Source organism: Trematomus bernacchii, unplaced genomic scaffold (genome assembly GCF_902827165.1).
Source record: "Trematomus bernacchii unplaced genomic scaffold, fTreBer1.1, whole genome shotgun sequence".
In the NCBI taxonomy this organism is placed as follows: Eukaryota; Metazoa; Chordata; class Actinopteri; order Perciformes; family Nototheniidae; genus Trematomus; species Trematomus bernacchii.
This window is the reverse complement of record NW_022987910.1, coordinates 7720894-7735555: the sequence shown is the minus strand read 5'-3', so window position 1 is coordinate 7735555 and position 14662 is coordinate 7720894. Positions and strand designations below refer to the sequence as shown.

Below are 14662 nucleotides of genomic sequence, written 5' to 3'. Positions count from 1 at the left end.
TATCACATGACATGAAAGGGAGCAAGGTCATTGGACAGACAAATTACAAATTAATTTAGGTTGCTTGGTTACTTTGAAGACTGCGTGAACCGGTCAATGCCATTGGGGCCCCAAAATAAATATATAAAAAAAGAATATTAAAAAAAAATAAATACTTTTTCTTTTGCATGGGCCCCTTGCCGGCTCGGGGCCCCGGTGCGTTGCACCGGCTGCACCGTCGATAGTTACGCCACTGGTGAAGACTACTGACAGCTCGTGTGAAATGTGTTTGGAGATTGACTTGTGAGTTCAAATCCCGCCTGGAACACCACCACTAGTGTGCCCTTGAGTAAGGCACTTAGCCCTTAGTTACTCCAGGGAGAATGTCCCTGTAATTGGTAAATGTAAGTCGCTTTGGATAAAAGCGTCAGCTAAATGAAATGTAATGTAATGTAATGTAATTATTATATTCATTTCAAACAATAGTATTCAAAGGTTTTTAAGTGTCTATTACTAAGACTGGAACAATTCCAGGTTACTTTTGAGAATATAAATTAAAGGATGATACAAAATGTACTCAATGAAATTTCATTTGAACAATTGCATTTTATTTGTAATTGTTGCCTTTTAAGACTAGATGATTCAGAAACATCAGATGTATTTTAGACCAAACAAACCCAGACCCAACACTTACTGGTTGCTACATCATATTGTAAAGCTAATGTGCATGTTATAATGGTGTGTATGCTTATGGCTGATTCACAGCTGACCATTGTATGTGTTTCAGTTGGTGTGCTGTGTCCCAAAATATGCAATCTTTGAAAATGGTTATGTTTTAAATATAATAATAATAATAATATTAAAAAAAAAATTATGAACTTGTTGAAGGATGTGTGGACAATGGGATGTTGTATTTTCCTCTTTGGCAATAATGTTATAGCAATTCAGCCAGCTTTTCTTACGATTATGCAGTATTTAATATTTTTTTGGAAATGTTTATCAAGTACCACACACGGTCTGAATGTTGACTTTATGTATTCACTTTATTTTATATATTCAGTAACTGATAAAAATGTATTATAAAATAGGGTATTATTAGTAAATTCACAAAATGACATTAAAATTAGTAAAATATTGAGCATAAAAGAAACTCCAATATGAATATTTAAATCAACAGGGAAAGCATATTTGAATGTGCACAGTATAAGCTTTATAAAGCCATCTATATTTTTTACCAACCCCTGCTCATTAAATGTTTCTTGGTGTTTTTCTCTGGCTTAAACAAAATAATAAAACATTTTGGAGCGAATATACACGTAATTAGTCCAAAACTGGAGGCCAGAATGGCAAATATCTCCACAGCCACAGTATATTTCCCAGGAGAGCTGACATATGCTGGGATAAATGTGATCCAGACTGCACAGAATATCAACATGCTGAATGTGATAAGCTTGGCTTCATTAAAGTTATTAGGTAGTTTCCGAGCTAGGACAGCTAACACAAAGCAAAAGACAGCCAGTAAGCCTATATACCCAAGTACAGCCCAGAACCCCAAAGCTGATCCTAATGCACACTCCAGGATGATTCTCTCCTTGTATGTCGTGAGGTTTTTCATTGGAAAGGGGGGACTAAGAACTAACCAAATAGTACATATCAAAACTTGAATAAATGTGAAAGACACTACAGTCAATCTTTGCTGTGAAGGCCCAAACCATTTCATCAAATTACTACCTGGTAGTGTAGCTCTGAAGGCCGTCAGAACTACTATAGTTTTTCCAAGAACACAAGACATGCAGAGGACGAATGTGATCCCAAACGCTGTGTGGCGCAGCATGCAGGACCATTCCGAGGGTGCTCCAATGAACGTTAATGAACATAAGAAACATAGAGTCAGGGAGAAGAGCAGCAAGAAGCTCAGCTCAGAGTTGTTGGCCCTGACAATTGGTGAGCTCCTGTGACGATAGAACACAGCCGCCGTTATAATGGTGAGACAGGCACCACCGATTGAAAAAGCAGCCAAGATGATTCCAAGGGGCTCGTTGAAGGAAAGAAACTCTACAGGTTTGGGAAGACATGTATCTCTCTCTGCATTAGGCCAGAATTCCTTGGGGCAAGGGAAACAATCAAAGGAATCTGAAAAAAAAGGAAAAGAGCTTTAAGCAGTTAGAATTTATATTTTATGTTGTAGACATACATTAGAAAAACAAATACCTGTAGCATTGCTAATCTCTTCCTCAGGACACGGTGTACAGTCATAACAGCAGATGGGTTTTCCTTTCTGAAGCACTTTACGAGTTCCTGAAGGACAGCTGTCAGTGCACACTGACACAGGCACCTGTCACATATATACAAATTAACTCACATGTAGACAAGTGTGCTCTGAAGCTAAAATTATAAATGGATAAATTCACAATGTTTTTCTTTGTGTCTTTTACATTTCTGTTTTGTAATTTTTCTTTTTAAGTAAGTAAACGTGTATTTTAAACAATAAAACGTAACATGTCATGTTAAAAATAGTCTCTCATTATTCGTAACATCGGAATTTTAATGAGGTACCGAGGTATGAGACAGCATACCCCTTGAGATGATATGAAAATGTGATATGTTAAATTATTGCTTTTGGGGCTCCACACCTGTGTGCCACCCTCCACCCAGGTGAGGTTCCTGTTGATAAGGAACTCCTGGCCCACCGGCAGTGATGAATCGTATTGCCCCACAGTCACCAACTCAATGCTGCCACTCTCATTTCTTTGCCAGTTTACCAGCTCATATGTAGCCACAGGATCCCCGTTGGCATCAAATGACACATCATAACCATTTTGGGAAAAATTTACTTTTTTCAACTGATTAAGAACCTAGGGATGAAGTAAAGGAAGACAGTGAAGGGGATAAAGAGATCATTTAACCTGTTAAGCCCTGAGCCTGTTTTTCAGGTCTCAGGCTCGAAAATGACATTCCCAGAACAAATGACCAAACAGTATCTTCCCTTCTAAAAGGGTTAAATTAATAATCTTTTTTCTCAAAGTAATGATAAACCTGTGAGTTGGATGTAGAAAAGTCAGAACAATATAGATGTTTTTTATTTTAAAGAAAATTCAGATTTTACATAGTAAAAAACTGTAAATTATAGTGTCCGTCCAAAAATTATTTTTTACTTATAGTGAAAACTACCCTTGGATGATGGTAATGTACACTAAAAGCTTTAAGAATCCAAAGGACAACATATAATAAGTACCCTGTATCAAGATTGATGCAAAACAAGTGACATTTGACCTTTATAGAGAGGTTTAGCCAAAAAAACTCTACCTCTGAGGTGATTTGGGTGGAAATGTTTTTTTTTCCATATCTCTGGCCCCCCTTTGTCGATTTTGATGGTTGACAACTCTTTCTGACCGTTAGAGCCAATAGAATCGAAGGGGGAGTCCCCCACACACACTCATTGTAAAACAAAAAAGGTGCGGGCTTTGCGCATGTAATGTTGCATTAGAGTGAAACTATCTCTCGCTCTGACATCTAGAAACGGAAAAGCAGTCTTATTGCTCATGGATTATCAGAAATCATTTCAAAGGGACACAGACACATTGGATTAACCTATGGATTAACTTCAGCAGCGTTTTTATCGTTTTAATGCCATTGAAGACCACTTTGGAGCATACTACAGAGACAAGGTAACCATGTTAGCATTTTTAGCTACCTAGCGCCACATGTTTTGATGTCTGTTTTTTTATAACGTCGCGATTTCGTATTATTGAGTGATAATGAGGGTACCCTTTGATTCTGTGTCACCTGACGATGTGAAACGATGTCATGGATGTGGAGAAGAGATAAATTATAAGGTTTTGTGTTTTGTGCAGTAATCTGTTAGCATTTTTTGCTCGTTGCTAATTCAGAGGCTCAGCGTTAGTATTGTGGGATTTTTTGGGAAAAAATAATTAAAATGATCAGTTAGATGAGTTTCTTCCTGTTACATGGATATAAAACATTCATAGTTTATTAAATGAACATGCCCTCAGACACTGTTTCCTGCAAGATGTTGCAGCAGTGCCCCGGTACCGGGGTCTCTCGGGCTTAACAGGTTAAAAGTAAAATGAGCATTCATTTGATAACATAGACGTGCAGCTTAAAAAGAACATCATTATTTTTACTGACCTCTTTGGCCTCTAGCTTAGTGAACTTATCACACTGTGTAGTAGAATCAGTTTTCTGACACACTGCGTTATGAATGGCATGCGCTATTGCATAGACAGCCTTGTACACCATGTTAGTGATTCGAAGTTGAGATGTGTCAGTGTATGAGCTCTGGAGCGTCTTTATATCTTCAGTTCCATCACACACACTCCTGTCCGTGGCTTCACCTAAAAACACAGAGACAGAGGGAGGTGTTTTTAGCCATGACAATTACATTCATTCATTCTTGTGTATTGTGTTATTTAACCTGCCATGCAAGCATTGCAGGATTTACATCACATTTCAAATCACTGTTTTGCGGACATGTCTATCTGTTTTTCACGTTATTAGTTTATTTTAGCAGCTCATATTTACACAAATCAGTCATCAGACAAATACTTACAATTATATAAGGCAAAACATTTCCTCCTTTCATTTAATACTGACTTGCCCTGTTATAATGATGCATGATGGACACTAGAACCAGCAGTACAGGATCATCAGAGACCCTTATCACACTAGAAATACACTTTCTGCCCTCTGATGTCTGGTAGACGGTAACACACTAACAGGCCTACACAGCTTTATTCAACTCGCAATAAGACTGCTGAACTCTTGAAGTCAGGACTTTGATACTGTCCCTCTACATTTAAATACTTGAATTTACTCTTTAACTCACCTACATTATGTATGTACATATACCGTGTATATATTACTTCTCATAAAGCATACATTTACTAAATTCCTGTTTATAGTTCATCTTCTTTATTTTACAATGACTGTAACCTGTCAACAAATATATTCCACAATTGATATATATATATTTTTTATATATATTTTAACTCTGCACTATATGTTTTGGATAAACATATTCTCGAGCGTGATTTTTTTTTTTTTTCAGCATTTATTTCATGACCATTTTTGAAGGGAGACTTTCCCTAAATTGTTGTGCATTGAGGAATAAATAGCTTTCATCTAAACAAATAAACAGTCTGGAATCACTGCATAATAGCCTATGTAGAATAATGTACATGTATGTTATTTACAATACATTAGACAGCTTTGTTAATAAACATGACCTGAACATCACATTGTGAGATCATTCACCGAGATGCACCTTATGTCCGCCTCGTGTATTTCATTACAAATATTAGATTTCCCTTTCAGTCAAAATCTGGGGTTTGGTCTTTAACAGGCTGATCAATTCAGGGAGCTTCACTTAGACAGAACATTAAAAAACTAACACAATCAAGACACTACCGTGAGTATCATGTATGTTTAAAATTGGCAGAACTTTCTCACTTTTTACCAGCCTGCAGTTGAATGCTTCCTCCCAGAACATGGTAAGCAATGGGGAGTCAGCCACTTTAGACGGAGAGAGATCCAGCAAGAAGTCCCTCAGACCTGGGATGACAGATTTTTCAATGCCAAATCCAATGGCTCCAGCAAGGAAGCTGAACCTCAGCATGTCTGGGTCAGTTACCCAGGCCTCACTACCTATCCACTGGCGAGGTGGGGAAGGCTTGCGTGACAGCTCCTCCAGCAAAATCTTCATATCTCCAGGGGAAATAAATGCCACAACAACCTTAGCTGTTGACCTGGGGGGACGATCAATGACATATAAAAACAATAGTTATAATATAAGACTAATATTGTCTTTTATAACAATATAAGTCATAAGTATGAAGAAAAACAAAACATAAGAGATGAGCAACAGATATATTGGCACATTTCCTGTTGTAGTAAAAACATGTTCCATCACTTATAGAACTTGTTTTGGTTTTTCTGTGCAGAAGGTCAGAGTCAGCACAGTGAACAAAAGTAGACTCAGTGATATAGAAACCTGCGGATAACGTCAGCTACTCTCTGGATCCGGCTACGTGGGTGGGTCCGATAGAAAGACTCGGAGTATTCCACACAGATCCCCTCTTTACGTGCTGCATGCAGGAAAGATGCCATGCCATTGTTGCCATAGTCCGAATCCGCCCGGACAGCACCTATCCAAGTCCAGCCAAAGTGTTTTACCAGCTTGGCCAGCGCGTCAGCCTGGAATTGATCACTCGGGATTGTTCTGAAGAAAGTCGGGTACTGCTGCTTATCAGACAGGCATGCACACGTGGCAAAGTGGCTCACCTAAAAAAAACAACAGTTATTTAACGGGACAGAGGCAAAACAAGTAATGGACTCAAACACAGTTTGCAATAAATTCTTATTATTTACTTGAGGTATGTTGAAGGACCCGATGATGCGCGACATACTGATGGAAGGCGTGGACCCAGACTCACCAACGACGGCCATCACCATACCAGACTGCGAGCATTTGTCGCCGGTGTTGAAAACCGGGTCCAGTCCCCCTGAAAGCTGAAATGCAACATGCACCGCCACGGACACCGAGGCACATGAGTCATATATCTCATAACCAAGCTTGATCCCCGGAAGCAGCTCCGTGCTGTTGTTAATCTGCTCGATGGCGAAAACCATTGCATGTGAGAAGCGCAGTTCACGGGAGTCGATGCTGCACACAGACATCGATGTTAAAACTTAAAGATTTGAAAATAATGCGTAATAGACTACAAGATGACTGAAATTATATGGCCTAGATAATAACGAATAGCATCTCTGTAGGCTTTATGGGAATTGCATCTGTCAAAAACCCAAACACTTGATTATATATCCAATATTCACAATAACTTTGATGAATGGATTCAATGGTCCAATAAATCATAAGTTTAACATTTCTCCATTCAACAAATGGTTAAGTATGTATACATCAGTTAATCTATTACCTTTTATGAAATAGAAATAATAAATCCACATTATGTAAAAAACTAAAAGATTTATAAATGATTATTATTTTTGAAGTTTGTACATACAACACAGTACATTGCAACACAAATTCACAATATACACATCAATATACTGTATATGCCCACATTCTAGCCAAAATCTCCCTGTACTAACCTCCCTGCGCAGCTTAGTGGCTCGGGCATGGTGGTGTAGTTATGCTTCACTGTGTGCATGTTGGAGTGTACGGAGAAAACACCCCCAATAACATAGTCACCGTCCATAGAGAATGCAGGTTGACAAGTGGTACCTTGTAGCTTACATGTCACAGATGAAGCATCAGTGCTAAGCACAGCCGCAGTCCTATCCCCTGTAAGCCCAGCCGCTTGTTTCACACCATCCCCAAAAATATTCAAAACAAGAACTGAGTTCAGCTCACACAAACCTATAGACAGTATCAGACCAATAAGAGACATCTCCATCATCAACTGTCGTCAAGTGGGCAAACTGTACTGTGTGTTCTCACTGGTTTATAATGTTTTTCAGGCGCTTCCCTCCTTCTACCATACGTCACTTTGCTATTAGAGAGAGAGCATGCCCAGCGCTGAGAAGATGTATTTCTTTTATTCTATATTTTATATGTAACTTTTCTTCAAATAATCATCATTGACAAAGTCATGCTGTTTGGATGGATGCCCAAATACCCTAATCTAAAGCCATCACAGCAGAACTTCCCCTGAAAAGCCAGACATGTCATTAATAGGCCAATATACTGTACATGTTTTATGTTTTTCTAGGATCAGTATATGATTTTCAGAAAAGGAGGTGGGTGGATGATTAGAAATAATCTTGTTTTGCTCATTGTTCCCCATCTTTTTAAGCTTTATGGTTTTTTTTTTTTTAAAGCAAACATCTTGGCTGAGATTCTTGTGACTATTGCTTAGTGGTTTCAAAAAAATGCTGTTTGTTGTGCTGTGCAGATCCACTGAACCAGTGAAGGCTTTTCAGCAGCACCTTTATAGTTTTCATAAGTTGCCCCTTTAACAGAGGTTGTTTTACCTAAAACAGGCCTGAACAAGGAAAAATGATTGTTTTTAGAGTCTGATTTGTAACCAAAAGCATCAACAGGGGCCTGTATAAGATATCATCAGTATCCTCACACTTACCCACTATGAGCTGGGGTTTGCTGTGGTAGCTGTTCTGCGGCTTAGGAGCCACAAAATGCAGAGGGAACAGCCCTCCAATCACAACATCCCCTCCCGACTGCAGGGCCAAAGGCTCACTGTCCGCCAGTTTCACACACTGAGGTAAGATAGATGCAACACCTCTCACTTGATCTATTCCCAAACTCCTTTGTTTCACTGTTACAGTCTCTTCTTCTTTCAACACACCTCTCTCTAAACATAGTTCTTCACTTCCGATCACACTTTTGGGAACATTCAAAACAACTGGAAAAACCAGGCTAAATAAGGAACAAATAAGCAGCCAGGCAGGACCTCCGGCAAGGGCAAATTGTAGTGTACATACTGACCCCAAGGCCAATAAATATTTAGTTTAACCAATCACAACGAAAAAAAATTGCATAGGTGAAGATTACGGACAGCTCGTGTGAAATGTGTTTGGAGATTGACTTTTAATAATGTGATTAATTATTTTATTCATTTCAAACAATAGTATTCAAAGGTTTTTAAGTGTCTATTACTAAGACTGGAACAATTCCAGGTTGCTTTTGAGAATATACATTAAAGGATGATACAAAATGTACTTAAAGGCAGGGTAGGTAAGTTTGAGAAACCGGCTCGAGATCGCTAGAATTTGAAAATACACAACCGGAGAAAATCTGCCACTTCCTTATAGAGCCCCTCCTCCAACACATACAAACGCACACATGACCAATGAGGGCATGAGATACGTTTGTGCACAGATGGAAGGCTGACAGACATCCAGTTATTTTAGCCGGGCTGGCTAAAATGATTGGTCGTGCTTTTTACAGTATTACGGCTTCCACAGATGACGTTTTTTTATGGATTTTTTTTCAAAGCACTTAAGATATTCATTTCTATCGGGATGTTAAGAGCATTCCATGGAATATAACAAAAAGTGTATCTCGAGCCGGTTTCTCGAACTTACCTACATTTTATTTGAACAATTGCATTTTATTTTTAATTGTTGCCTTTTAAGACTAGATGATTCAGAAACATCAGATGTAGACATTTTAGACCAAACAAACCCAGACCCAACACTTACTGGTAGCTATCATATTGTAAAGCTAATGTGCATGTTATAATGGTGTGTATGCTTATGGCTGATTCACAGCTGAGCATTGTATGTGTTTCAGTTGGTGTGCTGTGTCCCAAAATATGCAATCTTTGAAAATGGTTATGTTTTAAATATAATAATAAGAATATTAAAAAAAAAATGATGAACTTGTTGAAGGATTTGTGGACTATGGGATGTTGTATTTTCCTCTTTGGCAATAATGTTATAGCAATTCAGCCAGCTTTTCTTACGATTATGCAGTATTTAATATTTTTTTGGAAATGTTTATCAAGTACCACACACGGTCTGAATGTTGACTTTATTTATTCACTTTATTTTATATTTTCAGTAACTGATAAAAATGTATTATAAAATAGGGTATTATTAGCCTGTTAATAAATTCACAAAATGACATTAAAATTTGTAAAATATTGAGCATAAAAGAAACTCCAATATGAATATTTAAATCAACAAGGAAAGCATATTTGAATGTGCACAGTATAAGCTTTATAAAGCCATCTATATTTTTTACAAACCCCTGCTCATTAAATGTTTCTTGGTGTTTTTCTCTGGCTTAAACAAAATAATAAAACATTTTGGAGCGAATATACACGTAATTAGTCCAAAACTGGAGGCCAGAATGGCAAATATCTCCACAGCCACAGTATATTTCCCAGGAGAGCTGACATATGCTGGGATAAATGTGATCCAGACTGCACAGAATATCAACATGCTGAATGTGATAAGCTTGGCTTCATTAAAGTTATTAGGTAGTTTCCGAGCTAGGACAGCTAACACAAAGCAAAAGACAGCCAGTAAGCCTATATACCCGAGTACAGTCCAGAACCCCAAAGCTGATCCTAATGCACACTCCAAGATGATTCTCTCCTTGTATGTCGTGAGGTTTTTCATTGGAAAGGGGGGACTAAGAACTAACCAAATAGTACATATCAAAACTTGAATAAACGTGAAAGACACTACAGTCAATCTTTGCTGTGAAGGCCCAAACCATTTCATCAAATTACTACCTGGTAGTGTAGCTCTGAGGCCGTCAGAACTACTATAGTTTTTCCAAGAACACAAGACATGCAGAGGACGAATGTGATCCCAAACGCTGTGTGGCGCAGCATGCAGGACCACTCCGAGGGTGCTCCAATGAACGTTAATGAACATAAGAAACATAGAGTCAGGGAGAAGAGCAGCAAGAAGCTCAGCTCAGAGTTGTTGGCCCTGACAATTGGTGAGCTCCTGTGACGATAGAACACAGCCGCCGTTATAATGGTGAGACAGGCACCACCGATTGAAAAAGCAGCCAAGACGATTCCAAGGGGCTCGTTGAAGGAAAGAAACTCTACAGGTTTGGGAAGACACGTATCTCTCTCTGCATTAGGCCAGAATTCCTTGGGGCAAGGGAAACAATCAAAGGAATCTGAAAAAAAAAGGAAAAGAGCTTTAAGCAGTTAGAATTTATATTTTATGTTGTAGACATACATTAGAAAAACAAATACCTGTAGCATTGCTAATCTCTCCCTCGGGACACGGTGTACAGTCATAACAGCAGATGGGTTTTCCTTTCTGAAGCACTTTACGAGTTCCTGAAGGACAGCTGTCAGTGCACACTGACACAGGCACCTGTCACATATATACAAATTAACTCACATGTAGACAAGTGTGCTCTGAAGCAAAAATTATAAAAGGATAGATTCATGTTTTTTTCTTCACAATGTTTTTCTTTGTGTCTTTTACATTTCTGTTTTGTAATTTATTTTTTTTAATTAAGTAAACGTGTATTTTAAACAATAAAACGTAAAATTTCATGTTAAAAATAGTCTCTCATTATTCGTAACATCGGAATTTTAATGAGGTACCGAGGTATGAGACATAATACCCTTTGAGATGATATGAAAATATAATATGTTCAATTATTGCTTTGGGGCTCCTCACCTGTGTGCCACCCTCCACCCAGGTGAGGTTCCTGTTGATAAGGAACTCCTGGCCCACCGGCAGTGATGAATCGTATTGCCCCACAGTCACCAACTCAATGCTGCCACTCTCATTTTTTTGCCAGTTCAGCAGCTCATATGTGGCCACAGGATCCCCGTTGGCATCAAATGACACATCATAACCATTTTGGGAAAAATTTACTTTTTTCAGCTGATTAAGAACCTAGGGATGAAGTAAAGGAAGATAGTGAAGGGGATAAAATAAATAATTTAAAAGTAAAATGAGCATTCATTTGATAACATAGACGTGCAGCTTAAAAGAACAACATTATTTGTACTGACCTCTTTGGACTCTAGCTTAGTGAACTTATCACACTGTGTAGTAGAATCAGTTTTCTGACACACTGCGTTATGAATGGCATGCGCTATTGCATAGACAGCCTTGTACGCCATGTTAGTGATTCGAAGTTGAGATGTGTCAGTGTATGAGCTCTGGAGCGTCTTTATATCTTCAGTTCCATCACACACACTCCTGTCCGTGGCTTCACCTAAAAACACAGAGACAGAGGGAGGTGTTTTTAGCCATAACGATTACATTCACTCATTCTTATGTGTGTATTGTGTTATTTAACCTGCCAAGCAAGCATTGCAGGATTTACATCACATTTCAAATCACTGTTTTGCGGACATATCTATGTGATTTTTTACGTTATTAGTTTATTTTCAAATGTCAGCAGCTCACATTTACACAAATGAGTCATCGGACAAATACTTACAATTGTATTAGGCAAAATATGTATTCCTTGTATTTAATACTGACTTGCCCTGTTATAATGATGCATGATGGACACTAGAACCAGCAGTACAGGATTATCAGAGACCCTTATCACACTAGAAATAAACGTTCTGCCCTCTGATGTCTGGTAGACGGTAACACACTAACAGGCCTACACAGCTTGATTCAACACACAATAAGACTCATCTACATTATGTATGTACATATACCGTGTATATATTACTTCTCATAAAGCATACATTTACTAAATTCCTGTTTACAGTTCATCTTTATTTTACAATTACTGAAAACCTGTCAACAAATATATTCCACATTTTATGTGTTTTATTTTACATATATTTTAACTTTGCACTATATGTTTTAGATTAGCAGGATTAGCAAACAGGGTTTTGTCTTTAAGAGGCTGATCATTTTGGGCAACACAATCAAGACACTACTGTGAGTGTCATGAATGTTTAAAATTGGCACAACTTTCTCACTTTCTACCAGCCTGCAGTTGAATGCTTCCTCCCGGTAAGCAATGAGGAGTCAGCCACTATTTTTTTCAGCATTTATTTTATCACCAAACTTTCCCTAAATTGTTGTGCATTGAGGAATAAATAGCTTTCATCTAAATAAATAAACAGTCTGGAATCACTGCATAATAGCCCAAGTAGAATAATGTACATGTATGTTATTTACAATAGACAGCATTGTTAATACACATGACCCGAACATCACATTGTAAGATCATTCACCGAGATGCACCTTATGTCCGCCTCATGTATTTCATTAAAAATATTAGATTTCCCTTTCAGTCAAAATCTGGGGTTTGGTCTTTAACAGGCTGATCAATTCAGGGAGCTTCACTTCGACAGAACATTAAAAAAACTAACACAATCAAGACACTACCGTGAGTGTCATGTATGTTTAAAATTGGCACAACTTTCTCACTTTTTACCAGCCTGCAGTTGAATGCTTCCTCCCAGAACATGGTAAGCAATGGGGAGTCAGCCACTTTAGAGGGAGAGAGATCCAGCAAGAAGTCCCTCAGACCTGGGATGACAGATTTTTCAATGCCAAATCCGATGGCTCCAGCAAGGAAGCTGAACCTCAGCATGTCTCGGTCGGTTACCCAGGCCTCAGTACCTATCCACTGGCGAGGTGGAGAAGGATTGCGTGACAGCTCCTCCAGCAGAATAGTCATATCTCCAATGGAAGTAAATGCCAGAACAACCTTAGCCGTTGACCTGGAGGGACGTTCAATGACATATACAAACAATAGTTATAATATGAGTATAATTGTATTTTATACATTACAAGTCATACTGTAAGTATGAAGAAAAACAAAACATGAGAGATGAGAAACAGATATATTGGCACATTTCCTGTTGTAATAAATACATGTTCCATCACTTTTAGAACTTGTTTTGGTTTTCTGTGCAGAAGGTCAGTGTCAGCACAGTGAACTAAAGGAGAATCAGTGATATTGAAACCTGCGGATAACGTCAGCTACTCTCTGGATCCGGCTACGTGGGTGGGTCCGAAAGAAAGACTCAGAGTATTCCACACAGATCCCCTCTTTACGTGCTGCATGCAGGAAAGACGCCATGCCATTGTTGCCATAGTCAGAATCCGACCGGACAGCACCTATCCAAGTCCAGCCAAAGTGTTTTACCAGCTTGGCCAGCGCGTCAGCCTGGAATTGATCACTCGGGATTGTTCTGAAGAAACTCGGGTACTGCTGCTTATCAGACAGGCATGCACACGTGGCAAAGTAGCTCACCTAAAGAAAACAACAGTTATTTAACGGGACAGAGGCAAAACAAGTAATGGACTCAAACACAGTTTGCAATAAATTCTTAATATTTACTTGAGGTATGTTGAAGGGCCCGATGACGCGCAACATACTGATGGAAGACGTGGACCCAGACGCACCAACAACGGCCATCACCATACCAGACTCTGAGCATTTGTCGCCGGTGTTAAACACCGGGCCTAGTCCTCCTGAAAGCTGAAATGCAACATGCACCGCCACGGACACCGAGGCACATGAGTCATAGATGTCATAACCAAGCTTGATTCCCGGAAGCAGCTCCGTGCTGTTGTTAATCTGCTCGATGGCGAAGACCATTGCACGTGAGATGCGCAGTCCACGGGAGTTGAAGCTGCACACAGACATCGGTGTTAATGTTAAAACTTTAAGATTTAAAAATAATACGTGATAGACTACAAGATGACTGAAATTCAAATATATGGTCTTGATAATAACGAATAGCATCTCTGTAGGCTTTATGGGAATGTCATCCGTCAAAAACCCAAACACTTGATTATATATTAATATATCCAATATTCACAATAACTTTGCTGAATTGATTCAATGGTCCAATAAATCATAAGTTTAACATTTCTCCATTCAACAAATGGTTAAGTATGTATACATCAGTTAAACTATTAACTTTTATGAAATAGAAAAAATAAATCCACATTATGTAAAAAACTAAAAGATTTATAAATGATTATTATTTTAAAAGTGTGTACATACAACACAGTACATTGCAACACAAATTCACAATATACACATCAATATACTGTATATGCCCACAGTCTAGCCTAAATCTCCCTGTACTAACCTCCCTGCGCAGCTTAGCGGCTCAGGCTTGGTGGTGTAGTTATGCTTCACTGTGTGTGTGTTGGAGTGAAAGGAGAAAACACCCCCAATAACATAGTCACCGTCCATAGAGAATGCAGGTTG

General features: G+C 38.6%; 2 protein-coding genes across 2 annotated transcripts; both read right to left on the bottom strand.

Annotated features, from left to right (window-relative positions):
- Positions 1 to 1210: 1210 nt before the first annotated feature.
- LOC117470593 (extracellular calcium-sensing receptor-like) lies at positions 1211 to 7229 on the bottom strand. The gene is made up of 8 exons (XM_034115410.1): positions 7108 to 7229; positions 6367 to 6661; positions 5990 to 6279; positions 5449 to 5744; positions 4129 to 4334; positions 2613 to 2834; positions 2191 to 2314; positions 1211 to 2112 (listed from the first exon to the last, which is right to left on the bottom strand). The coding sequence occupies exons 1-8, from the start codon at positions 7212 to 7214 to the stop codon at positions 1211 to 1213; spliced, it is 2442 nt and encodes an 813-aa protein (XP_033971301.1). The 5' UTR covers positions 7215 to 7229.
- A 2488-nt stretch (positions 7230 to 9717) lies between these two features.
- LOC117470592 (extracellular calcium-sensing receptor-like) lies at positions 9718 to 14662 on the bottom strand. Its single transcript, XM_034115409.1, is given in 9 exon segments — positions 9718 to 10235; positions 10238 to 10618; positions 10698 to 10821; positions 11134 to 11355; positions 11475 to 11680; positions 12862 to 13157; positions 13404 to 13693; positions 13781 to 14075; positions 14541 to 14662. Coding segments are annotated over 9 exon segments (2439 nt in total). The 5' UTR covers positions 14648 to 14662.